The 27,581-nt window shown below is 41.5% G+C and overlaps 1 protein-coding gene across 1 annotated transcript in view; it reads right to left on the bottom strand.

Annotated features, from left to right (window-relative positions):
- Positions 1–27,581, bottom strand: part of NIPAL2 (NIPA like domain containing 2) — a 50,124-nt gene that overhangs the window by 6,869 nt on the left and 15,674 nt on the right. The window contains 5 exon segments of the mRNA XM_075144588.1: positions 3,665–3,761; positions 9,566–9,687; positions 11,665–11,724; positions 21,981–22,152; positions 25,262–25,330. Of these exon segments, the coding sequence (XP_075000689.1) occupies positions 3,665–3,761; positions 9,566–9,687; positions 11,665–11,724; positions 21,981–22,152; positions 25,262–25,330 (520 nt within the window).

Here is a 27,581-nt window from a genome sequence, read left to right as displayed (position 1 = left end):
CTGAGACGGGAGCTGGCCAAAGCTGGCCAAAGCTGACTTTTGGGATCACATCACAAAGCACCTAACTCTCCCCACTGGTTATGTACAGAGAGCAGGCAACCAACACAGGGGTCTGTTTCTTTTCAGGGGCCAGGCTCTTAAGACCATTACTGCATTTAGCCCACTGAATAGAATACTTCAGTAGTGTGTTTTCAATCCATTTAGTCACTGTCATTGCGTCACCACAAACAAATCTCTGACAGCAGGCAATGATTTTAATACATGTCGCGGGTTCAGAGAAGTCTTGCAATATACATCTTTTCTAAAAGGGGCTGACAGTTCAGCTAAGAGTTACTTTAGATTTCATTTTGGAGCGCTCTCTTGGTTTGTTGAAGCTAACCCAAGTAGGCTGTGATTACTGCAAATAAAATGTAACAAATTCAAAAGAAACTAAAAATGATAAGAAGAGTCAAGGTGCAGAGATGATCTTTGAAGAAAGGTAATTAATCGTCAGGAGCACCGTCCCCCAGCTGGGATCCACTTCCACCCTTTTCCAGAGCTGAGGAGTGTTGGATTTCGGTGGTCTGATTCATCCTCCTGTAACTGCAAAATTCAAATTGGCAGGGAGAGCTGCACTGCGCAAAAAGTTCAGGCCAAGGGTTGGGAGGAAAAGTGGGGGGAGAAGAACAAATTCAGGTCTGTGGTTTTGATTGCAAGCATTTTTCTTATAGCAAGTCCAAAAGTTCAGGGGGAGTTTTAGAGTTGCATACATCTTGTGATGATCCTGTTCACCGTCATGAAATTCACTGTTTTCATGACAACCTTTCCACCTAGTACTTCACTTCTTGCTCTGTAACGGAAGTAGGTGGAGTAGTTTAACAAACACAGCAGTAAAAGTGAGCAGAGGAGGTCAAATCCTGGCCTGCAGTGGTGTTAATGGTATGATAAAAAGCCAAAAAATACACTCAAGCCCCAACAAGCAGCCTACATAAAAATTGAGATTTGCACTCTAACATGAGGAAGTTATTATTTTAAAAGAACACTTACAGGTAAAAATTAGTAGTTTGAATTGTCCAACTAAGGGTAAAGATTGCTGAAAATTGTTTCTGATGAAAGGACATTTTCCATCCCTTAAATTTTAACAAACCAGAAAAGAAAGCATCAGGGTTTTTTTTGGTTGGTTGGTTGGTTTGGGTTTTTTGAAAAGTGGAATGATTTTTTAGTTAAAGTAGCCCTGCAATAAGTTTCAAAACCTAGGAAATGGTTTTCCTATCTCTGATAGAATGACCCCCCCCCAAGGCTCATGTGACAAATGATGTCACTTTCCAGCTGTTAGGGCAGGAAACTCAGAAATCCCACTTTAATCTGAAGTATTTCCCCCCAAACTTATGATAACTCCCAATATATATATGAGGTAAGAGAATTCTGACCAAATGAACTTGCAGAGTTGTACTAAGCAAAACGTTTGCAGATTTTCTGATCACCTCTGTATTTTCTTCATAATGAAAGTAGCTCTCATATCCAATGAAGCACAAAGACTGCCTTCTTTTTAAAGAAACCTTTCTACATTTCATTTACGTCTGTACAAACCCTCCACCAGGAATGTATCTATGCAGATATGAGAAAAGGCAGAAATCCCCTTCCACAAGCTCCCACTGAGAATTTTCTGCACAGAGACCCCAAGTCTCGCCCACCCCTCCCACAGTCAGGGCCCTCCGAGGGCGGTGCATGTGTCAGACAGCTGGGAGCAAAGCTGCTGGGCCCTCTCTCAGCCCCCCATCACTTTGCTCAGCAGAAAGGTCAGGGAGCAAGCAGAAGGCTCTAAGTGTAGATTTGTGGGGACTGCCAGGCACCAGGACGGCTGCAGGAACCGGAGCCAGCCACAGTTCTGGGTTTCCTGCTCGAGGGAAATGTCAGTATTTCAAAAGTTCCCATGAAACAGAACTTGTTTGTTTGTGTCTTTTTTAATAGAGCAGAAATAATGACACATTTTTGCTGAAGCTGCATATGCCCACCAAAACCTCAGCAGCCACCAGCTGAAATTGTTATTTTTGGTTGATTGCAGCCTGACCACCAAACTGCCGTTAGTGCCTGCGGGGGCACAGGTTTGCAGCCCTGCTGCTGTTCAGCAGCTCCCCATGTCCCTTTGGCACCAGTGGCATCAGGGCTGGCAGGCTCCACAGCAAAATAAGCACACAGGGCTACGCAGCCCAACGGGCCAGGTCTCCCAGAGCCATGTGTAAACCTTGCTTGGGGCAGCCATCACGGTGGGTCTGCCCAGAACTGCTGCAGTCAAGTGTGGAAGCCCATCTGGGAATCTTCAGGCTTCCAGCTATGCGACAAGGAGGCTGGACCCGCTCATCGCTCAGGAGCCAGCAGCACTTCACGCTCCTCATGGCAGGGTTGGAAGCTGCAGAGCAGCTCAAGTGAGCTCTGCCAAAGCTCCCAGGCTCCATGCTCGGAGCTGAGGGATGGCAGGGCTCACACTTCACTTCTCCAAACCTAGAGCAGTCGAACAGTTAGACCTAAGGCTTTAGGGGCTCTTCCATCTCTGCTTCATGCAAGGAGCATGGAAATCCTTCAAGGCTTCTGCAGAGCTACAGATCCTAATGTTCCTAGTGCTGGAAAACATAAGTGGGAAGACTGTCCCAAAAAAGTTGATTTGAAAGACTGAGATTTTCAGCTGGGTAAGAAACCAGTCAGGGATCTGAAGGCAGGCAGTTAATAAATCTGTGAGGGTTTTTCACGTTCAGTTAAATCCAAATTGTGTAACTGGCACACTTTAGTGAAATTCTGTTTTATCAAAACACTCATGATCGGCTCCATTGGAAATGTGCTTTATAAATCTTTGCAGACGGATACACGCACCCACTGAACTCGGTGAAAATATAACCACTGACTTCAGTGGCACAGTTCAAGCACCTTTCAATTCAACCAAAGAAACATGGTGTCCCATCAGGGTTTCATGGCAAGTGACAAGACAAGCATGGGAGAAAACATGGGGTGGTAACAAATTCTTAATATATGCCTGCAAGCAGTAGAGCTTTAGAGATAACCTCCTGACATTTTTCAAAACGGATTCAAGTTTAACTTTATTGAGAGCTGTCTGATAAAATGATCTCCCTTGTTTCCCTGGGTATTGATTGTGGCAACGTTAATCAGAAGGCAAACTTCAGTGGCCCACTGAGTTCTTGCTATGCTTCTGGAAAGGTGGTAAAGTATGAAATGTTGCATATGCAAGCATAGATAATTCAAAGAAAGTTCCTGTACAGTCACAGCATATCACTGCATTTGCTTACAGAGTGCTTACAAAGTCTTAAGCTGCTCTGATTTAAAGAACTGACTTCACAGCTAGCCTGCTCTCTAAAACTAACAGTCCCCTTTCCCGGGATCTAAAGCTAAAGCGTTATTTAAAAAAAGCTTCAGAACACCATTGCACACAGCGTATTAATTTCAGGAAATCTGTAAAAAGAAATAGTCCCAGCGATAAGCATAGAAACTATGTTTCTTAATCAGCTTTTCTCTTCAAAAAGACACCACAGTAAGAATCATGTGAAATGTTTCAACGATCCTCCTTCAGCACACTGCTTTGAAATGTCCCTGGTCTAAACTAGCTGGGGAGACTGAGTGACAAGGGATTATCAAGTAACAGACAAGAACATTAAAGTGAATAAAATGTTCTTACCCAGTAGTGCTACCATCATTAACAAAACCACCATGTGCTTCACAGCCTTTCTTTTGTAAAAATAGAGGAGAATGCAGAATATCATAATTTCTAAGATCTGGAAATAAAAGGGAAGAAAGTTAGAGCTGTGAAACTATGTAATAAATGCTTCATTCAAAGTCTGTGAGATGTCACATTCATTTTCTCTGCTCTAATGGTTCAAAGGCAAATTACTTCATTAAGCATCTTCTGCTAAAAACTAACCTTATTGCCAGTTGACTGAGCTATCAAACAATTATTGTCATTTAACTTTCCTATTCTAGCAAAAGTTAAACTTTGAGCATTTTTTATTTCTTTAGTTTTTCTTTTTTCACTTCCAGCTATATTTTGTCACTGGTAGGGTTGAGAAGACTTTTTTAATGTGACAGCAGATACCCACGTTTATCGGTAATAATTCTTATAGAAACTCTTGTTTATAGTTCCTACGGAGTAAAGCACTTACCTGGAGGAACAGCAGTCTCTCCTTCTAGTCCTGGTATTCCTAATGTCACTCTTTGTGACATGCAAGCTTATTTTTGCTACCCTCTTTGCCTTCTCCCAATCCTACTAAAAAAAATCCCCCCAAACACTGTCTTTTTGTTCAAACTTTCTGCCATACATCGTAAGGAGGAAAACATTTATTTCATGTGGTGGTTCTCAAATCACTGGTACCTGTCAGGAGCTTGCCTTGAAAAGCTCAACGACACACTAGCAGACCACACTGCAGGACATCTGCAGCTGCTGAAGCAGCTTTACCTACACTGTGAATGGTCCAAACTTGCTCCTTCAATAACATCTGAGAGCTAAATGACAGACAGTTAAATTTACTGACTTGCTGATAATGTGTCTCTTTGCAGATTCCCTTAGTAACCCTTGCCTTTTGCCATCTCAAAAGCATGGGTATTCTCCCTCCCACCCACATTGCCCAAATACCCTTCTATGCCTAGAGAAAACAGCAAGTGCAAGAGCCAAAAAGCTTTTGTGAAGCCCAGAAGACTCATGAAAACAGGGATGATGGAACTCTGCACTGAGAGGTGCTCAGAAGCCTGGTAGCCTTAGAGACTGCATGGAGAAAGAGAAGTTCATCTGTGCATGTTGGAAAGTAATCAAATGGGGGAAATAAGGCAGAAAATGAGATTGTCATCATTAATGAATCTGGTTACTGTCATTTTTTACCAACAAAACAAGTCATAGAAAAACCTCATGTCTATCTCCTTCATTTCGTCACCAACATACTAATTTATGTTTTATAATGCCACTCCACTTTTAAACCAACAGTCGCCATAAGGCAGCACTAGACTTGAAAAGACCTGGGCGTTGCGCTGACGAAATTTCCAAAGAAGCGACTGAACAGTTACTAGCGGCAGTTATATAATGTAACATAGCTGATTTCTCATTTGGAGAGTGACTGCAGCAGGAAAGCAGCCATCAGCTACATTCAGTTACTAAAATTCTCTACCACACTCACACCTCCCCCAGATTAGCAGTGTTCAAAAATATGAACAGAACATAATTATGCTTTAATGCATTTTTTATTTACCTTCACACTGATCCTTGCTCCCAAAGACAACCGAGAGACAATTGCATCTCAGAACATTAAAAACACAAATTTCTTTCTTTAAAAAATGTCAAATATTTATCACAAGATTAAAAAAAAAGCACAAACTGTAGGGTTTTTTGTAAAATATGTCGAGTATAATAAAACATTTTGCTGTTGGTTAAAAAAAAAAGCATTCCTGGATTAATCCTTGTTTAATAATCTTTGCAATCTCTTGTGGAGTGCTGGCCTCATCTCCCTCCAGAGCAACATCCCTCCCCACCAGGCTTGCACCCAAAGGTGAGAGCTGGGCCACCAGATGGTAGAACAGAGGCCTTTGTCTCAGTCTCACAGCAAGTAACCTGGCCAGCCTCCCCAGCTTTATTCAACAGTGTAACACTGGGTATGTCTAAATCAGGAACTAAGGCAGAAGTCTGCAGAAGATAGAAGATCTGCAGGCATGTGAGTTCATCTTGGCCTCCTGTGAAAAACTACAATAGGGTTTTGAGGGAACTCGAGAGGAGAAGTAAAGGTAGAAGCTTCGCTCTTCATGCCACTGGCAAACATGTCTTAGGGCCAGAGGGGAATATCGCATTATCAGGCTGCAGCTACAACAGCCTCCAAATCGCTTCAGCTGCTATTTTGACAGTGAACAGTTGCTAACAGAATGGAAGAAAGCTGTGCTAAATAAATATTTCCCACATGGAAAGGTACCCAGGCTAAGAAAGATGTTCCAGAGATGTCTCCTCCATGACGTGCCAGTTCAGGACTCACACACAGGATGGTGTGATTGGGATGGGGCCATGGCACCAGGTGAGACAGCACTGCAAGACCTGCTTCCTCCCCAGTGCAAACCTGAGCACCTCTCCCAGACCGTCACACTGGTTGCCACAGAGTGTGCACAAACACATGAGACAGTCCTACTGCAGGCAGCCAGCTACACCTCAGGTATTGTCGTTTTGTATCACCTAGACAACTTTAATAACAATGCCAATAGAAGGAAGCACCATCATCTGCCCTGTGACTTAATTTCAAACTACGCAAGAACAACCATCCAAAACCAAGCCCAGGGGCAGTTGCTAGCTCAAACCACTCCATTACACCAGCTCTGGTGTTGCACTCCCTCTTCCACCTCACTCCGACCCCCGGAGTGGCAGGTAGTGCCGAGCACCACTGACCTCGACCGAGCCAAGTCACTGTTGCTTGGCTGCTTGTGCCTCCTGGGGAAGCCCCAAGAACAGCAGTGGTGTGGGGCCAGAGGTGGCAGTCCTGTGGCCAAACCTGGGGAGAAAGCTGGTGTTTGCTTTTCAGGGCTGTTATTTAAGTTTACTTAGCTCTGTCAAGTCTCGCACACTAAGCATGAAATTCAAACAATTAGTTCTCACCTTGTGCTGCCCAGCAGCCAAACTATTCTTCCATGGTTCTCTGCCACTCAGTGACCCACCAACAGGTCACCTTTAATCACATGACAAGGGAGAGGCCATCACCTTGAGTCACGCTGCAAGCAGAGTGCATGGCTCCTAACAGGACCTCACGCAGACAGGGACCCTCCTGGGGTGCCCCAGCTGTTACCTACGATTGTGTCCTGAGAATTACCCACAACAGTGCTCGCTCTCATGGTTGATAGCTGTGATAGTGTTAAATACAAAGTCCAGGAATGGGGAGTGCGTAGATTATATCAGCTTCACATACTCTGTTTAGAGGGATTGAAGGAACTTGACCTGCTTACAATCATTTTTGCTATTATAACTAATCTCTACTGAAGTCTCCTCAAGCCCACCTCTCATCAACATTTTTTTATAATAATGATGTTTTCCATGTTTCTAAGCATTACCAGAAGGCATCAGAACAAAATATCACATTGTCTGCCTCAACTGTTTTTCTGGGATATACAGCAACATAGAGACCAATGAACCAGGAGGATCTTATAGGCACTTTGAAGGAAAAGCAGAAATGCTTTGAACCTGATTTTACAGAGATTAAATATTAACAACCCAATACTCACTATGCTTATGTTTAGGGAAACCTAAGAGCTTCATCTATAATTGATGTCTTCTGCAGTGACTCAAAGTGCACATAAGCAAAAGAAAAAAAACAAGCTAGGATAGTCATTCTTGCTCAGACATGATTATGCTACTGCAAAGTCTCGGAAGGTGACTCAAAGTTGTCTCATGTGAGAACTAGAGGCTATTTCTGCAGAACTCCTCTGATGCCAGTGGAGTGCCACATGGGGATGGTTTATCACCCACACAGAACATTTTGTACCATTGGGGCTTTGTATTTCTCAGCAGACCGCACTTCGGGGCTACTTTTAGAAAGACTGTTGGACTGCATTATACTGCTGTACTGATTCTTTGGTATATATTTATACTGGAAACTCTGCAACTTCTGCTGCGCTTTTTTGTATCTCAGCAGCCAACCTGTGCTAGGCATTTTACAAACAATTACGAAGAGCTGCTTCCCTGCCCAAAGAGAATGTTTACAGCAGGGTTTGCTTGAACTTCCAGCAGCATACCAGGATAATCAGGCTGGTATCTCAGAGTCTCTTGTGGAGCCTTTCACTCTCCCTTTTCTTCGGACAGAGGAAGCTCAAAACAGATGAATCCAGGGAGCAGAAGGAACAAATAAGCTTGATATGTTGTTGAGTCAACAAGATTTGCTGTGTACTTGTTCCATCCTTCCCTACAACCCATGCTGTACATGTAGAATTGGATGCTGTCTGAGGCAGGGAAAAGGGAGAAGAGGGGAAAGAAAGTCCGGAGATTACCTACGACCTCCTCATAATGTCTCCTAAGAAGTCTCCTAAGACTCCTAAGTCTCCTAACATCTCTTTAGACAGCACAGTCTTCCTAGGCATTCAACTGTGTTCCTATTAACTTTTCTTGAAACAAAGTCAAAAAAGTCCTCAGATGGGGAAAAGCCCTTTTCTAGCAACCTGTTGGTTTTAAGAAAATGTGAAAACCGTACAGCACAGACATTTCTGGTGTCACTGGCCGTAGATGGAGAGTTTTCTCACTCCACCACCTCTACACAAATGGGTGAGGAAGCAATTTAAAATTAGTGCCTAAAATGCCAGGCTGTTTTAGTATCTATAGGTGGAACTGCATGGTAGAGGGGAATATTCAGTAGGAAAGAGAGAGGGTCCTCCAGTGAGCACCAAGACCCCTGTTCTGAACTACCTCATAAAGAAGTCCTTCTCCCTCTGTTGATTACATGGATTTGCTGAAGCTCTTGCTGAGGCTGAAGCTACCCTTACTGAGTACCCCAAAACTCTTGGGCATTGCCTTCAAAAGCCTCTCCACTGCGTGGTTGAAAGTGCATGTTATGAGTTATGTAGCATGATCATTAATTTCTTCCACTGAGCTGTATCACCATCTTTCAGGAGCTTTTAAAATGCACAAAAAATTGAGCAAGAGGATCAAGATTTTTTAGCATGTACTTTCTGCTTAATCAGTAGTCTCATGGATAGTAAAGGTGCATTTAAAGCCTGCAGGCTGGCTAAAAGATTAAGATCCTTAAACTATCTACTCAGTGGCTTTTTAACTGAGCTTCCTACTGAGAAAATCCACCGCGCTAATAATCTAACTCAAGTGAGTCACTTTACTGTGAAAAAAGGACCTGCTTCTGAAGCTCCTATATTCCATCTCTTACATTCAGCTGGAGGAACAAATTTTCAGCATTCCAGAGGAAGAGAGAGAGAGAGAGAAATTCCTCCTGCTCACTCTGGTCTTGTTCCTGATGCTAATTAAATACATCAAAGAAGACGTATGGTATTTAATCAAAATGGTATTTTTGTATTTGAATTCAAACTCAGGTTCAGATTAACCTGAGTGGAAGTGGAGCAGGCTGCCTCTCCACATCTCAACTCCATACAAAGCTCCGTTTGGCCAGGCTTAGCAGCATGGGGATAAAACAGATATGAAAGAAAAAAGCAGGACCAAGAGCATACATAGCCTGATTTTTAAAAGCACAAGTCCATCACATTCCAGAAAAGCACAGTAACTTAGATGTACATGCAGACAGTGTGACATGAACATATATATAGGAAATACAAGCAGTGCCAGTATTTAGTTTTTCCCTCAAGCCCACTAAAACCCAAAATCTTTCAATTCTTGTTAATCCTGCGCAACTGTGACTTTCCCTGGAACGTAGTTTGAAAGACTTTTGGTTCAGCTTATTTTCAGGTTGGGGACTGGAGCGATGACCCAGAGACTTGCTCTCTCTCCTATGAGAATCACACAACTTATCTTCAGGAGCATTTTTTCTGCCACTAATTCATAATGCTGCAAAAAGCCCAATAACCCCAGTTTTTCTGATTTAGGGAGTAGTATGAACCAGATACTCACCGAATATACCAAAAAAGGCCAGCTCACTAAGTAATTCTGTACTTGTCTTGCTGTGAGCTCTTGGGGTACATTTGGAGCAAATGTCACCGACAAGTATGTCCCTGTTACTGTCAGTGTTCCTCCTTTAAAGAAAAGGACACATTATTTTGGTAATACAATGTTTGTTAATCACTGTCATCCCTGTTTTCCAGCTGACTTGGAAATAGTTTCTTGAAGAAAATTTAAGTCCATTTAATCAGATCTGGGCTTAGGTAATTGAGTTGCCTTGCATTTGTGGTCTTATCTAGTGTAATTTTTATTAAAGACTCAAAGGATTTTGAAATATGAAAAAAGCTGTCAGTAAAGCCTCATGAACTAGGGTTCCAACTCAGCAATGCATTTTCAAATACTCTCAATTCTAATACCAAGTGCATGACAAAGGAGAATCGATCCTTTGTATTTCTCACAGGCACAAAGCAGGTCACATAAACTTACCCTAAATTGAAAGGACAAGTTGCTTACTGAGGCAGACAGCTAGATCATTAACCAGGGTAAATAAACACAGTTCTCCTGAAGTCAGTGTGGCCACAGAGATCTGCACCAGCTATGGACCTGCCCGGGAAACATCAAGCGTAACAGATATGTTCCAGTCCAATGCTCATGTGAAGCTGTCACGAAGCCAACATTTTGCCACTCCCTGTTGTATTTGCAAAGCTATGAACTGTTTTATAAAAGGTTGATTTGCAAAAGACTGTTCAGCCATTAGGTTGCCAGGGCCCCTTTTCAAGGTCAAACTTGCATTATTGTGCTTTTAATAAAAATCTGGAAGTTCTGCCTTGTGGATAGCCAGCTGACAAACACAGATGTTCATCGAGGTATTGAGATAGAAGTGAGCCGATCCTGAGCTCATAAACTGTATTGGATTAAGGAAGATATTAGCTAATCAATTTTTTTTCAAGTAATCTTTAAAATTCTTGGCAAACCTATAAATTGGTGTGGAATACAAGGCTCAGGAATACCAAACAAAGCACATCCGGAGGACTTTGCTGGCACTGCTATCACACACAGTTCCTTTGGAAAAGCAGAACTGTTCTATATTTATGTGCTTGCAAAAACATTACCATATTTCCCATCATACAGCTCATTCCTATGGAATGTAGCAACATTGTTAAATCCTTCTTGCAAAGTTGAACTCACAGAAATAAAATAAATCAGTGCTTGAACACTGGTTAAAGCAACACACAATGTATAAGGCCATAAGGGAAACATGATCAGTCAAGGGAGGTGGGATTTTGAATGTAGCAGCTGAGCTGGAAAACTTGGATCCCAAACCTAAATAAATATTATAGTATTCCTGCAAGAATATTGAACAGATCTCTCCAAAACATTTATGAGAACAGCTGGGATGTCCTTGTTATAGTATGGACAATCAAGCCTAGGTGCTAGGAACCGCACAGAAATACTGTAGCAACATCAGGTGCACTCTCCCAGCCGAGATGGCTTGTGTAAAGCCCAAATCCTTAAATACGTTTGTCTCTCACTATTACTGTGTTCAAGCAGGGCAGTTTTGATCCACAAAAAAATCTTGGACACAGACGAAACGTTGACATGCTTTTACAGTGAAGACCATGTTTCCCAACAAAACATTGACAACATGATTATTTGTTCTCTGAAGTGATAAAATTAATACCAAAAGGGAAGTTGTCACTTTTAATTGAGCTTGAATTTTTGTGCCATATCTATGCAGTAAGAAGAAAAAAATCTTATATTTGAATGAATACCTCAATAGTTTCATGTTTTTATTAAAATTGTGTTGTACTCATAAAGATAATGCTAAATACAACCTCAGAGGCAAAAATAGACAATGAAAATAAATTTGAGCAAAAAGGACACATAAGGAATGAGTTATGGTTATAAGAGCAGAGGATTTGGGAATGCAGTCTTTTCCATATGCATTGAAGATTCTCTCTCTTTTTATCACTTCTTCCCAATTTTGAAAGTATCTGCCTCGAAACACTTGCTCGGGCAAGTGGGAGTGTGAAGGTGGGGGGCTGTGTGAGAGTTACAGCTTGCTAAGCATATGGCAACACACATGTCCATATTAGCAAACGCTTACTTACCCAATATATCACCAGCCCTCATGGTCTTCTTTAGGAATAAGACAGAAATAAATGCACTACCTAGAACAGAAATATAAAGACATTTTTTATATTTGATAGAATACCAAGTGCTATAACAAAAAGCTGCCCTGGGCCAAGTACAAATATATCTCATGGCTGTTGTTTTTGCACCATAACATGATATAACCAGCCAGCAGTCCATTCCAGCAACCAACCAGCCCTCAGTTTTTGTAAGATTTTAAACGTATCCAGCAGGCTCTTACATGGTTGAAGAGATACAATACCCTTCCCATCTCCCACACAGACACTGCTTAAACTGCTCTGATTCAGTCATATGTGGAAGTGTCAGGAAAGCTGGGCACCAATCAGCCTTACCATTCTGCTCCCCGTTTTGCCACCAACTCACTCTATGGACTTGCTGAAGGCAAGTTGCCTCATAGAAAGATAAAATTCTGCTTCTTTAGACTCCAATGTATTGTATAAGAAAAGTAACAGCAGTACAACCGAGAGAAAGGAAGCCACTGCAAAAGCTGCTTAGTATGAACTAAAAGAGTGGTCATGATGTCTGCAAACAAGCAGGTGGAAGGACCAATATATGTACCATACAAGAGCACTGCCCATGGTCTTCTAGAGTGTCTTGTAATGAGGAAGGAGAAAAATGGAAGTGAGCCCTGGAAATGACCTCCTGTTCCTGGGCAACTCTTTCCCTTGTTCAGCTCTCGCATCTCCCCTCTGCCAGCTCCTAGCCCTGCTTCTTCGGAATGGGCAGCAGTGGGTGGGTGAGCAGCAGTAGTGACTAGGCCAGATTTCTGGTAAGCAGCTCAGTGTGGACATGTGCTAGAAAGGGAAGAAGGGGTTTGGACTTAAGATAGATGAGACTGTTGGCCACTTGGGAGAGATGGCTCTGTTCCAGCACACATTGGAGCATCTACCTCTAAGGAGAAGCAAAAGAGGCTGAATAGCTCCTATGTAAAAGATGAGGAAAAGCCTTTGGGAGAGGTGCATTGGTAACGTTAGATTCGTTTAGAAACCTCAAAGAAAGACTCTGCCCAGGAGGGACAGTGAAGGGACACATAGAACCTAAATCATGGGATGCTGTTACAAAAGCTCTGTTCCTGCCTACAGTGTGAAATTCTTGGTTTATTCTTGAAATAACAGTTCAACCTTTTTGCAACCACCTTTGCCTCATTATTCATATTGTTCTGATGGAAAATTTAATTTGTGGTTAGCTAGTAGATGTACTCTAGATAAATCTAGGGAGGTTCATACCAAGAGGTAAACAGAGAACTGGAATTCAGCATCATGTCTGTGTTATCCAGTCAGCAGAAAATCAGATATAGCAAAAGTCATAAATTTAAACTGTATCAAGGGTGATGGAGATCTATGCAAATGAATAAGTGCAATAAAAGAATCTTCAACTGAAAATGCCTCACTGAAAGTAAGCTGCCTGACAGAGTTTTCTTTATTCAATGTTTCAGTGACAACTTTGCTGGAGAAAAGACACTGGTATCCAGGCAACACTGGTAACAGCAGAGCTACCCAGGTTTAGAAAAGAGAGAGGACAAAAACCAGGAAAGAAGCAGCAGCAACCCAAGATAGTGCAGAAATTAATCACTGCCCTGTCTCCCTGCTGTCATAGCTCTCCCAAACTCCACCTCAGCCCACCCACCCAGCAGTCACTGTCACAGCAAAGACCTGTTACTTAATGAACTGATGCCTCAGTGATTTTTGTTTTTTAGTACCCCCTTGTTTAGGCTCTCTGCATTCAGCAGAGATCTAGTAAACAATTTAGGGTTCAATTCCAGTGTTGGCATCCAATTTGGGGTGAGATGAGTCGTGCCCAAAGCTCCACTGCCTACTTCTCTGGAGATGACAAATGGCAGTTTGGGGGGATCACAATCTCTGAGGCTGGCAGTGGGCACAGGGAGGCACTGGAATGCATCCAGATAATGAAACCTGTCACTCAGCCTGTAATCCGCTTTAATAATGCATTCAAATGTGGCAAGCTCTTTCTCCAGAGATAGCTGGTAATGCACAAGAGATCATGAGCTTAACAGAAAGTATGTATAATTAATGGTCTTTATGATGTTTAATATGTAGAGGAATCTAAAAATAGGAGAGGTTTTAAGAAGATATATCAGGCCATCTGACATTGGAGGAAAAACTGAAGTAGGGGGGGAGGTGCAACACCAAGGTGAGGAGAGTGAGACCCAGGAGAGACTCTGAACACAAAAGACAACTGTCCCTGTGGATAAGCCACAAACACTTCATATGCATTCAAGTGAAGAAGAAAAGCAAATGGGGTAAATCTAAGCGAAAAAGCAGAGAACACTTACACAGACTGGATGAGATGCTAGAGGACAAACATGACTGATCAGAAGTCTGGCAAACTTTGGCTATTACCTTCAGGGCTGAATTTTAAGCAAGTTACAGTATTACAGTCAAAAGAGCACCTTGTTATTACACACTGGCTAACACAATATTTTAATTTTATTTCTGTTTTGTTAATTTTCTGGGGTTTAAGCTCCGTAAGTTTGACTTTTAAATAGTCTTTCATGTTCTTCAATTTGCTGCGTGGGTTTGAACCAGGTTAAATCAAAGAAACTGAGGGCAGATCGTCTTGACACAGACAGTGGCTCACTAGAAATGATGGGCCAGAGGAGGAGGGGTATGAAGGGAGGCTGTGAGCCCCAGGAGCGCAGGCTGGCATTTGCTCATTTTGTATTCTGCTGGCTTTGCAGCTTTCCCTGGCTGGCAAAACGAATGGCAGGCACCAAGGTGTACCCCAGGAACCCAGTGAGAAATGCACAGCCCTCACAGCTGCTCTGCTCCTCTTCCTTAGCTCCTTTGGGCTCCAGCTCATAGCCTCAGGTGCATTTAGCTGCTTAAGACATTAACTGTTCCAGAAAAGGCAGTTTAAGACAATATGCTAGATGGCCAACACGTTCCCCCACCATCTCCTCTCTACCTGATGGCCTCCAAGCTGACCCTGCTGTGAGCAGGCGGTTGGGTTCGGGACTTCCTGAGGTACCTTACAACCTGAGTTATCCTAGGACCCTGTGAACCCTTGGCAGAAGAGTAAGTGGCCATCCAGAGGCCACAGCTAAGCCTACCAGATATATGAGTTAAAGCCCTTACTGCATCCCAAATTCAGCTCCTAAATGCAGCCCTGCTGAAACCCCTGTGCTCAGCTCCCCAGTCTTTCTGCTCCTTTCCCACCATCCCTCAGACCACAGGTGAGGTGCCTCCCATCTCCCCACCTCTCCTCCTCACTGCCAGTGATGTTACACCCTCGCACTTTCCTCCTAGCCCACTTCCACTTCACCATGATTTTGCCCCATCACCGTAGCATGAGTCTAACTTCCTACCACCCAGCCCCAATTTTCCCTTTCCCACGCCAGCGTCCTCTTGTTCCCCTTCTGTCACAGAAGCTGTGTGTCTCCTCCTACACCATTATACTGATGTGGGAAATAAATCACTGAACATTATGTTCAACTCTGTGGATGAATAGACCAAGGAACTTGGGCAATTGCTGTGCTGAAAAGTATTAATGTGTCTTTGCAACTGTTCATTTGTTTGCCTGTTTTTTTTAAAAAAAGCTATAGACAGTTATAGAGATTGAGATCTGGTCAGAGTGAGGAATAGTCTTTTTTTTTTTTTAATTGGTCAGCAATAGAATACAACAATACAGAAATACAGACAAAAAATTGTGTCAAAGTGTAAGCTGGCAACAGCTTGGCAACAAAACAAGCAATTTATCATTGTTCTGAATCTTATTGGTTTTGAACCACTGGTTTTAGCAATACAACACATGCACAGCTCTAAGCCCAAATTGTCAGCCTGTAAGTCGCTGAAGCAAAGACTGCATCCCTGGTCGTCTGAGACGACTTGTGTACTTTTGGGTGAATCAGAACATTTTTAGCTTTTTAACTAATTATTAAGGTAAAATTTTCAAAACTAGGCAGATCCCACTCCCACTGAGAGTTGTGGCAGATATCTTGCTAGATCAAGAGAAGGGCAGAAAATGTGGGAGATGATCTGTCAAGGATTAAACATTACAGAACCAACACATCCTAATGAAATCCTTGAGTTCATCTCATGCCTTGATTGCGTCATGCTTATATTAATATCTACAAATTGGGAAGTAAATAGGTGCTGTAAAATATCTGTATCCATATAACAGAGCCTTTCTGAAGGCTCATGAAACTCTTCAATCTGGAAATACAGAGTATTTAAAATGAAAAATATTAGGACTTGACACTACATCCAAATCATGACAAATAAAAATTATTGGGTAGAAAATGGGAAAAAAAGAGTTTGTTCAGGAGTTTAATTGTTATGTTGAAACACCCTCATCTTCTCATACGTCAGCATAAAACAGGCTGTTTTGTATTCATTATTGAATGAATATATATTCCCTATATATTGAATGAATATATATTCCCATTATTGAATGAATATATATTCACTGCAGCATGTGAATTTCAACTTAAATTGAAAAAATGGTAGAAAATGTCCATTTTCTGCACGTTATGCAATTAAGTGCCTTAAGGGAGGGCCATAATGGTACTACACATAACTTAGTCAGCTGCTCATTCTCTTAGGAGAGTGATCGTTTACGATTATCTCCATATGTAGGTTTTTTCCAGCACAAATAGAAATAAAGAGTAATGTGATATGTGGGTTCTGCCACTAGCAGACACTAAATGGTGAGAAGCCAGCTCACAAAACAACTCCTCTGCCTCCTAGACATGAAAGCTGTTAGGGTTGTTTCTTGTTTGTTTCTTTAAGAAAGGGATAATATACAACAGGAGAAGTTAAAGACAGAAAATACATACTGATCCGTAGACTGTATTTTCTGTATTTTGTCCAATCCAGCCTTAAAAAACTCAAATGAAAGAGTGTCCATCACTTATTTTTCCTACCCAAAACTATTTCACAAATAAATATATTTCATTATTAAGTTGTTTTCCTGGTACTGAGGCTATTTATGAATCTCATGTTTTTACCTCTATTTTTATTGTCAGGTCTTACACTAAATAATTCCTTTTATAACTGTTCATAACTTCAAATATTAGAATATCCTTCCTTTTCCTCTTTTCAATTCTTAGATGAGCTTTATGTACTATTTTAAATAGATTAGTACTCTCCTCATAAATGCATAGACTGCTTTTACCGCTTCTGTCTTGTCCAATAGTTTTCCAATAAAACCACAAAATTTAATATTTGCCTCAAATGTTTGTTCTGTTAAACTTGACTGATTCAGTCAGGTAAAGGCATTTAAAACCACCCATTTTGCAGAATACTTTTGTACCCATTTCACTGGTGGTCTGGATGAAATACCAAAGGAGGAGTACTAGCCATGATTCAAAGACTATTGTTTAATGTTTGCACCTCTCCCAGTTTGTGCAACAAGAAAAACATTTCACTTTGAGACCAAGCATTTACACTGTTTTATGCAACTTAAGTGTCTGCCTCCATCTAATGAAGCAGTTTAAGCTCACCCAGCTGATTTTGCTCTAAATCCGTTGAGCAGTGCTCAAGCTGTGAGTATGCATTTGCTGCCAGTCACATTTTAAGATGTGACCTTACAGTATGCTTTATACAGACAGACCCTCAGTCTACCTTCCAAGCTGAAGAGATTCAGGACCATCCCAGTACAGAAGCACTTAGAGATGCTTTAATCCATCCCCAAACTCAAGCTATTGTAATCTGCCACAGAGTCAGGAAGATCTGGAGACATGATGAGGCAGGTAGTACATTCGATCACTGCAGCTCAGATGAGCAGGAAGTTAAGGGGGCAGAGAATGGGGAGCAGGTCTTCCTGGGCAAGTACCAGGATTTCCATAGGGGATCCAGAGGCTGCACACTAAGAGGGGGACAAGAAAAAAGGCTGAACTGATGAGGTTGCTGGTCATGAGAGGAATGTGGTTTAGCTGAAGTATAGTGTGAAAAAAAATATAAAAAAAAGTGCCCAAGCATTTTTATTAAGCACATTCAGAACGAAAAGAGCTGGTTTGGAAAAAGGAGCTGTGCTCACAGCCTTAGAGCAGACTAAAACATCTCTCTTCCATGCAAAGGGCTACTGGGGGGGACAGAAGGACGGGAAGCACAGACGGCCCCTAATGCCCATGCACAAAGCACAAGGACAGGCACTGACAGGTAAATCACAGCTGGTTTTCAGTGCCTGTAGCACCACCTCCACGGTGGAGTCTACATATAGACAATTTATGCTTGAGAATCTCCCCGCCCTGAGACTATTAGCTTAAAACCTCCTTCATCTTATCCTGCCTACACCTCAGATATACTGTCTTGCTCAAGGGGAGGGCAGGAGATCAAGGAAAACCAGTCTGCTGACCTACTGTGGGTCATTTTGAGGTAGACAGGAGAGAGGATTCAGGTATGAGGAGGATGGATGCATTTTGACCTGGTGCGACCTGGGTGCCCTTCAGGGCCAGAGCTCTGTGCCAGAGAGAATTAACACAAATTTGGACAAACTTAAAGAATACCTGTATTCATAGCCAGAGTTAAACAGAGAGCTAGCTCTGCCCAAGGCATCTGGGAACAAATTAATCACAGCTAATTGACTACTCAAACCTGTTTTTAGTTTATATCGTAGATATTAATGGTGCACTGAATACAAAGGAAGATATTACAGAATTTAGTCAGTTGGTGTATGTCCTCGTGATGCTTATCCTGCACACTGAACACGTAACATTTCTAACATGATTAAATATTAGTACTGGAAAAGCAGTGGACAAAACATGAAACGTTTTCCCCATCCTTAATGCCAATATCCTAATAAAAAAGCAAGCCAAATATCAGAGGAATTGCTCAAAAGAGAGACCATTAAGGTGAGCTTAATTCTGGAAACTGGATTATAGAATATACACAGAGACACATGCAGAGAGAAGGAAGAACCCTGAAAATTCTTTTGTTACATATTCTCAACAAGTACAAATAAAGTAATTTAAAGAATAGTCTGATGAATGTTCCCCAGTTCTCATTAGTAACAGACTTCTCAAAATCCCAAGTTCTTGGGCCACAAAGATGTTACATTACAGTGAGTGGGAGAAATCCATTTCTATGAGAATATCTGAGAATCTTTTTCCTAAAGCACCATCAGGGATATCAATTTTCAAAGCCTAAAGCAATTTCTTCCCCACAGCAATTTAGAAGGAGCATATAAAAATGCAAAGGGATCTCAACAATGTCAGTCTAAGTGAGTTAAGTGTAAAACAACTCTCTATAGAATGATGAAAACTGCAGAAGAAATGATCTCTGATACCACTGGCCTCTCCTCAACCCCCCCTCAGTCCCCCCCAAGTTATTTCTGCAGGCAAAAGCAAGACAATGAGCTAAAAACCACAGCAGCCTAAAACTACCCGAGCTACATGTAAAACATGATTTTTAATTTTTAAGTATAAAAAGCTTTTTAATGATCACATCAAACATGTATTACTCCTCCACTTTTAAATTAAAAATTTAGCAATTTCTTCTCTTGAAGAAAACAACTGCTGTCTTCTCAAACTATTTAAAACCCTGAACAGATGTAGAGCTTGCATCATTGCAACCACACACAGAAATACTTCCACTGTGTAAGAAGAAAAATATAGTCTTTTTAGCTTAATTCTAAGAAAAAAATATTTAAAATCTACTGGTGTCATGCCAATTCATGGTCTGCGGTGCTGGATTCTTTCTAAAACCAGCCATCAGAAGCACCCAGCTCAATAGAATGAGGCACAAACTTTTCACTATTTAATTGATACCGGGTTAAGTGCAAAATTCAGTTGGATGCAGTTAAATGTGGTAGCAGAGCATAATAGATGTTGGCTCCATCTATTTTAAGACCCGGGATGCTTCCCGTCTCAGAGGTCTGGAGATACATGATGGGTACAGCCCAAATCTGTTCTGGGCAGAGACTCCAGTCTGCCTTATCCTCCTCCAAAACCCTGGTTTCCAAGCAAAGGAAACTTTCCATGCAGACCCAGAGTGACGGAGATCTTCAGAGAATCTCCTAGGGCATGCTGCAAAGCACATTTCCCCTCAGTACACCACAGGTACTGAGTACCCAATGTCAGTGAGAGTCAGCTCTTACCATGTGGGGTGTGTTGACACAAAATTTGGAAAAAAATGCTTATCAGAAGGGTGGGCTTAGGGTTCAGATAGACATTTGGAGTTTGTTATCAAGTGCTTAATTTCTTCATTTAAAAAATTAACTTACGAAAGACATACATTCAACAATACCTCAAAACAACTGCCAACTAGACTGTGCAAAGTCCATCCTCCACCATCTAAAAGAGGTCACAACTTAATGAGAAAAACTTTTCTTGATCTTTTAAATTGGAAGACCTGCTGCCTAAACTGTCCTTTGCCCAGTTGTTAGCAGATGATGCACATGTGTCCTGGTCAGTTTGTCATTGCCCTAAATGATGAACTCTTCTAAAATTAAAAGGATGTTTTCTTTCTCTGGTTTTAATTTCAGAAGACAGGAAAGTATCTAGTGGTAGGAAGTTGGAACTTCCCAATACTGGGAAGTTATTGGTGTAATTGGCTGTCTACATCATTTTTACTTTCCCTTCCTTAAGGGAATGTTTGCTAGACTAAATAAAATTCCAGATATCTCTATTGTTTGGGCTATGAAATGGATACTGTCAGCTGATATATGGGAATGGAATATAAGATATTAAAGTGCTTTCTAGGGTCTTCTAGGATAAGCATTTTGGGTCAGCTAAAAAAAAAAAAAGAGTGGATGAGAATTTTGATAAGATGTAACAGTTAGGAAAATGATTTCTTGGTATTTGTTATAAGTAAGGGGAAATGGAGAATCAAGGAAACAGATGCAACATTTCTTCACATATTGCAAAGGTAAAGAAGAAGAAATCTGCCCAGATAAAAATCAACCCTAAATGTGACCTCTTCTTTGTAGCAGTTTAATAACCAATGGGTTTTTTTTTCCCTTCCCACTGCTTTTCACTTCTTCTTGCTAGTTTTCTATATATTTCTATATTTTATTCAGTTTGGGCAACAATTTAGATTGGTCAATCTTCAGAGACATCTGGAAATGTCTACAATTGTTAAAGATATGTCATATTAATTTACATGTTCATCTCAGGTAATGTCACATTCCTTTCTGTGAGAAATCTTTCCTACATTGGTGAACTACCGTGGCTTTATATCTCATTCTCCAAAATTCTGCAATAGTTTAACATTAAAGGTTACAGTAAATTGCCTGCAGTTTCCTGCCCCCACTATCTCTTTGCTAAATTGCACCCACATATGGTTGGCTGCCTCCTTCCACTACAGCTGGGCAGTCCACCGGGAAGATAATTCATCTTTTCTACCTTCCCATGCAGAATCACTCACTGCAATGTCACTTCCAAGCATGAAACTGGTAGCTGGAGACAGACCATGAAATGTTATCACTTGTCAAGAGAAAGCGAATGAGCTCCAGCGTATGCAGAGCTGTTGTAATATCTCAGCCCTGGATGTTTCAGCCGTGGATATGAAGTGACTCAATTAAGGGATAGAGCTGCACCCTGTACTCCTGTTTTCACAGCTTCTGTACAGTATTGCCCAGTCTGCTTTGCATTAGCGCAACACGAAAACATGTTTTAAAATGTATGTTTCTTTATCAAAGAAACAGACATCTCATACCTGTCAATACCTTAATTACAAAAAAACACATAAAGTAAAGAGTAAGATCATATCAAATGAGTCCTAGAGATAGGACTTCTGCTGAAGTCAAATTAATCTGCACATGAAGGAACAAATTAACAACTTCGATAATGTCCATAAATAAACTAAACATTTCAGGAAATTTCAAGGCCCGTTTTGTCACACACTGCACAGAGTTAAGCAAGTGTGCCCATGTCAACATGAATCACGGTGATGGGCAGGGGACAGACAGCAGAAACCGCTTGGTGTGACAGTAACATAGAAAACACGTTGCAGGTACTCGGGATCAGACCACAGCTCCCTGCAGTCAGCAGGATGCCAGCCCCCCGCTTCGGGAGCTTGCAGAGCCGGCAATGCTGGTACAGCACTGGGTGGCCAACTTGGCAGGAACTAGCAGAGCACAGAGTGACACAAAAGACAAAACTATGGAAAAAGAAAGATATTAGAAGAGTCTCTGAGTTAAGTAGAGGGTTTGTGTTAAACTGTCAGCTCATGTAATTATATGAATAATTTCTTTTCAAACCACAACATTAACATTTTCCCCTTATATTCCTGCTGCAGTTCCTGCAGTATTATCCTCTAGTCACAAACAAGTGTTCGATTAAAGTACCCAAGCAAGAAATAGCAAACCATCTCACCTATGACAGATACACTTCCCAGTGGAGCGACAAGTGCAACGGGGGCAAATGCGTAGGCTGTGAAATTGCCCACCTCTCCAAGCCCGAGGAGGGTAATCCCACACCACCATAGCTTGCTCATGTAGTAGGGCTTCGGCTCTCCTTGGCAAGCCAGTCGGAGATGAGCGCATTTCTAGAAAATTAATTATTAGGAACAGGCGTGAAAAGAAAGACTTCCATTGTGTTCTTATGTCTGATAAAAGTGGAATAATTAAGGGGGCTGTCAACTTCAAATTCCAGGTGTGTCAAGGTTTTCTTTTTAAACATGACTTTCAGCTTGTTGTTGCAGACACACTGCTTTGTGTTAACTCAGTGCTGTTTCAGATGTGTGCTTTCTTAGCCATGGTGGAAATGACTGAAAAATTAGACCTCTGAATAAACCTGAAAAACATTAAGTGAATACTAGCTAGTGCTTCTTAGCCATCACTGCACACCTCTGTTCTCTCAAAGCAAAGCTCAGCAGTTGTGCTGTGAATCTGGAAACACCCAAAGGCAGGTAATGGGGCAGAATCAGAACTGTGGCAACAAACTGGGAGAAGGGGACCAGACAACATGGTGTTCCTGCTCCATGAAACATATCCTTGTGAGAAATACAATTTCAAAATGAAAAAGACAGGACTTAATCACATTTGCTGTAGGAAGGACTCTAAGTTAATTAGGTAGAATTTAGGATTTGGCTACAATCTCCTGTTTGACCTTAGAAGATGATCTCAGGTAAAACATTATTTTCAGAAGGAAAACCAACCATACCTGTATCAACAGGTATAATATATACTCAAGTAATACTTCATAAACACTTCCTGTTACATGGAGAAGGTATCATTGACATGTGTTGTAATTGTTTTCTCTCTGGCTGTACAGCAAGAACCTGTATAAAACAAGACAATTTGACTTTGATCACACTGGTCTTCTGAAGCAGAGTCCAGGCAGTCTCCATCAGGAAGGTGTCATGACTGGGAAGGATGCAATGTTTATCACATTAGTTCTGCAGAATATCGTTTCTTTTCTCAGATTCTGCAATAGCCTCTCTGCACATGGGTCAAAAAAGTTGGAAACAAAATGCTATGATTATTGTAGTATAAACGGTGGTAGAATACATTTTTTTCTCCATCACTTGATATTTGATTTTGGAAGTGTCCCCAGGGAAGTTGTAAACAATTTTCCTCACACTCCCATTCTACTCTGTAGGCTGCGCTAGAGAGGTATGGGCCAAACAATAACATCTGTGATACACTACAGTGTCAGTCGTTCCTCTTGTTGAGAGGATACAGCACATTATTGCAGCTTCATGCTGTGGAACGTGTTGAGGGGATGAAATCCTAGGAAGAAGTTTAGCCCACCAAGGAGAAAGGGAGCATAAGGAAATCAAACTTCCCTGGGCCACAGATCAGCAATTCACAGTAACGTCCAGGATTTTGCATGTTTCATTTTTATAAACAAACAAAAAAAGCCCAAAAGAGAAATGGATATTGAATAATATTGTGAAATCAGAATCCAAGTTTCTACTGAAAACCAAATAGGACAAGTTCTTAACTGAATCCTGATCTCTGGTTTCTCCCCAGATTCTTGTAGGAATAACTCTTGAGGGCACAGTGTCATTGAAAAGATGTGCAGCGAACACAGGAGGGTGAGCTCAGCGGCTCCCCTACAGCCTTCTTTCTCCAGATATCTGCCTTCTTTGCATAGTAATGTGTGCGGATGATATTTAGGTGGAGGCTGTTTATAATCCAGCTGAAATACATTGCAAACGGTGGGCTGTTCTTTAGCTGACAACCAGCTAGAGGGAAGATATTGGGAGGATAACTGACTGTATGGTGGGAAAGGGAGAGAGAACAGTAAAATTTGGCCTGTCCATTTAATATGAGTGTGAAAATAAATGTTGAGATCTAGGGAAAGACATTATTCATATTTATAAGATATTGTTACTAAATGGAGAAAAACCTGTTTTAGAGGATAAATAAAAATTTCAGTTGAAACTGTCTGTCAAATGGCAATGGAGAGCTATTGGGTTTTCCTAAATAGCATTTAAAAAGCTGGAAGATAGTTCAAATCCAGTAAATGCTGTTAATGATTACAAGGCAATAGAATTCTGCCTGCATGCCTCAGCACATCCCCTGGCAAAGCATCCACTTTGGCACTCAGTGCCCTCAGCAGACAAAAGATACGAAGTCTGAACAACCTCATTATTATGGGTTAGACCAAATTTCCACTTCACCAACAAGAGTTTTTCCATTGAAACAGAGCCTGTCCTAGTACTGTCACCATCAGTAGATTGGAACTCATATTGGAGAGGCAGCAGTCATCTCAACGTGCCTGCCATCTCTGGCTAAGCAGATTTCTTTCTATGGGATTCTCCAACTAGAGATACTTAAAATAGAAGGGAATCATTGAAGAACCTTCAAGCATTAATAAAATTGATTATTATGAATAGAAGATTCCATATTCCACAGCCTCCTGTTTCATCGTTTACAGAAAAAGCAGTAAGTAGCTTTATATGAGACATATACAACTCATAAAATACAAGCTAGCAAAAATACTTTTTCTGGGCAACTTACACAACAATGTCTTCTGTGCTTTAAAAACTTTTGTTAGAAGCCCTAAAAATACCATGAAGTCTACAAGATACAGATTATAATGAATTATTTAACTTTCTACTGAGTATGTATTCTAATTATTACTACAGAAAGAATTTTATAAATCTCATCTTACAACACTTTGCCATAGTCGTAAGGTCAGCACCTCCCATTCCTTTTATGATTTAAAATAATATTTACTCAGATTATTTCATCCTAATTGCAAAGGAAAACTAAATTGGTCAAAGTTGGTTTGGGGCCCAATATTGCAAAAAACTTTATGTCACTATGCATTTAATTACATTAATCGCTCCATTAAGCAGCCCCTAAGACCTCGTGATCAATTCTGGTTTAGATTTGGACACTCTGAGACAGGCTCACATGATATCCAATAGGACCAGAAGCGGGTCACAGCTGGTATTTCCTTATAGCAATTACAAAGAGGAGGAGGAGTTATGAATTTTTATTCTGTTCCCCTATGGGAATCACAGCACTAAACAAGTTGAGAGCTATCATACTGCCAACAACTACAGCAGGACACTAGTTAAAGAGAGGGAATGTTTATCAAATGCAACAAAATTTGTATTTTGAACTTCACCACAAAAACAAATTGTAACATAAATTATTTGCTGAATATGAATAACTCAATAAAGAGAAATAATTTTATACCTGTATAGTCAAAGAGACACTAATCAGAAAATTTGAAGCAGCAGCAAGTAAAACTCCCAAGAGCTGAGTCTGCAAGATCACAAAACAAAGAAATACAAAAATACTTATTAGTTTAAGAACAACAATATAACAGTGGTTTTCTGATAGCACATTGTAACCCAATCAAAAACAAATTATTGCACTTTTCAGTCACGGAGTTCACTGATCAAAAAAATGTCTCTGCACAGTTGACTAGGAGTTAAGTAGCAAAGAGCTGGGAATGGAAAGGGCATCCCAGTGCAGGAGGTGGTTTTGCTGTCCGTCAGTAGAACACCTTCTTAAATCTCATGAAAGAAAAAAACTAGACAGGTCACAGTTGAACACTACACACACTACACTCCTCTTTTCCAAAAAAAAGGACCTGTTTTATTACATAATCCAGAAGGAAAATCAACAGCAATCGAACTGTTCATATTGGAACACAATTATCTTACGTGTTAACATATACACTGTTCGACAAGGCAGCCAGGAACATAGGTCTCCTGACAGTTTCATTAAGGTATTGTGTTTTTTCATCAAATTCTTTTCCAATCAGCCTGTCTAATTTTCAGTAAGATTTGCAAACTTTCTATGAAGCTGAGAAATTAAAAACATTCAAGCAGGATTCGTTATTTTGGAAAGCAGCCATTTAAAGATGCCATTTCAGCAAACTCAAATAACAGGTACACGGTATAGCTCTCTGTCTACTTTCAAAATATTGTAACACTTTGTCTGTTGTCATAAGTGTATTCAAGATCCATTCAAGGTCACCAGTATAGTGCTGTGAGGAGCCCATTAGCTTGTAGAGAAGACAAACATACTATCAGTGAGTTTTTATAAACAAGGTCATGGTAACATAACCCAGCATAACTATCGCTTGCAAGCTGAAAAGCAGCATCCAACTCATTGCTCACAGCCTCAGCTTTTATGACTCTTCTCCAAGAAGGTCCCTGGGCACCTATGAACAGTGCCTACCGGCCACAGAGACTGTTGCCCCTCAACATTTACAAAGAAGCAATATGTTGTCCAGCAAGCCCTTGGAGATGACAATAAGGGGGATTATTGTTGTGGCTAGATAATTCCCAGGCTAGGAAAGAGCAACCCCAAAAGTGTGAAGAAACAACAGCCTTATTACAAATGAATTATTATGTCCTTATTAAGAGATACAGCTGAATCCAACTGTCTCCAGCCCATGCATTTCTGTAGTGGCTTAGACTCAGAAGGAGATGCAGACAACAGAATCGCTCTGGGTGAAACACTTGGTCAACTGCCAGGTCTCTCCAAGTTGTGACTGACAGATACAAGGGGATGTAGAGAGGGGAATGCAGGAGGTGAGAGGGCTCCCTTTGCTCACACACCCTCTGTGCTAAGTAATACACCACCAGTGCCACAGTCTGTGTGCAAGAAGCATCCAATCAGAAGCATTACTCAAGGGTTTTGCCCATACCTTCTGGTGCCTGGCCACTGGAGGTCCTTCCCACCTTGCATCCTCTCCCCTCCACCCCAGTATCCCCCAGTGGCTGCTCCAGCAGCACGTCCTGGGCTCTCACACACGGTGCATTTTCCATGTGCTGGGAACACCCTTCACTGGGACCAATGGGCAGTGTATGACAAGACGTCTCAGCACACCTCAGCACAGACGTCTCTGCTGAGATTAGGCACTAACTGTTACAGGGACACGAGCAGCCTTGCAGCCTTTTTACATACTAGGGAAATGCTGTCAAACGGCCCCCACACAGCGCTCTGCAGAAGTACAGGGGGTGGGTTTTCCTTCCTGAGGCTTTGATGCTGGTGGTACTACATCTTGCACAAAGTTTGACCACGTCAAGGTGGATTATTGCACTCCCATCGTCATCCTGCACACATAGCAGCTTCAATAAAACAGTTAAATCGAAATTGTTTTCTTGCTCCCAAAGACTTGTTCTTTTTCAATGACAACATCCTCCCTTGTGAGGGGGTGGAGAAGTGGCCTTGTCAGCCTCATCATGAAGGGTTTAAGGAGACAGCAGGGAATAGGAAGCACAAACTGCCACCTCGTTTACCCCATCATTTTATTGCTTTCACATCAGTAATTGTAATACATCCACACCACTCCCAGCAGAGAAGCCAGTCTCTCTGTGGCTCTTTCTGTTTCAGTGGCCGGTCCTGCCCTTATGGCTGCATCTCTGGGTAACCCCGTGCAGCTCCTTACTCCCAGCTTTCAGCTGGGGGTCACAGGCACTGTGCAGGACTCAGGAGGCAACCAGCATCCCAGGGAGGAAACACAGCTGGTCTCAAGCAAGCCCAAAGGAGGATCTCCATC

This window comes from Calonectris borealis, chromosome 2 (genome assembly GCF_964195595.1).
Source record: "Calonectris borealis chromosome 2, bCalBor7.hap1.2, whole genome shotgun sequence".
NCBI classification, from domain to species: Eukaryota; Metazoa; Chordata; class Aves; order Procellariiformes; family Procellariidae; genus Calonectris; species Calonectris borealis.
This window is presented reverse-complemented; position numbering and strand designations above follow the sequence as displayed.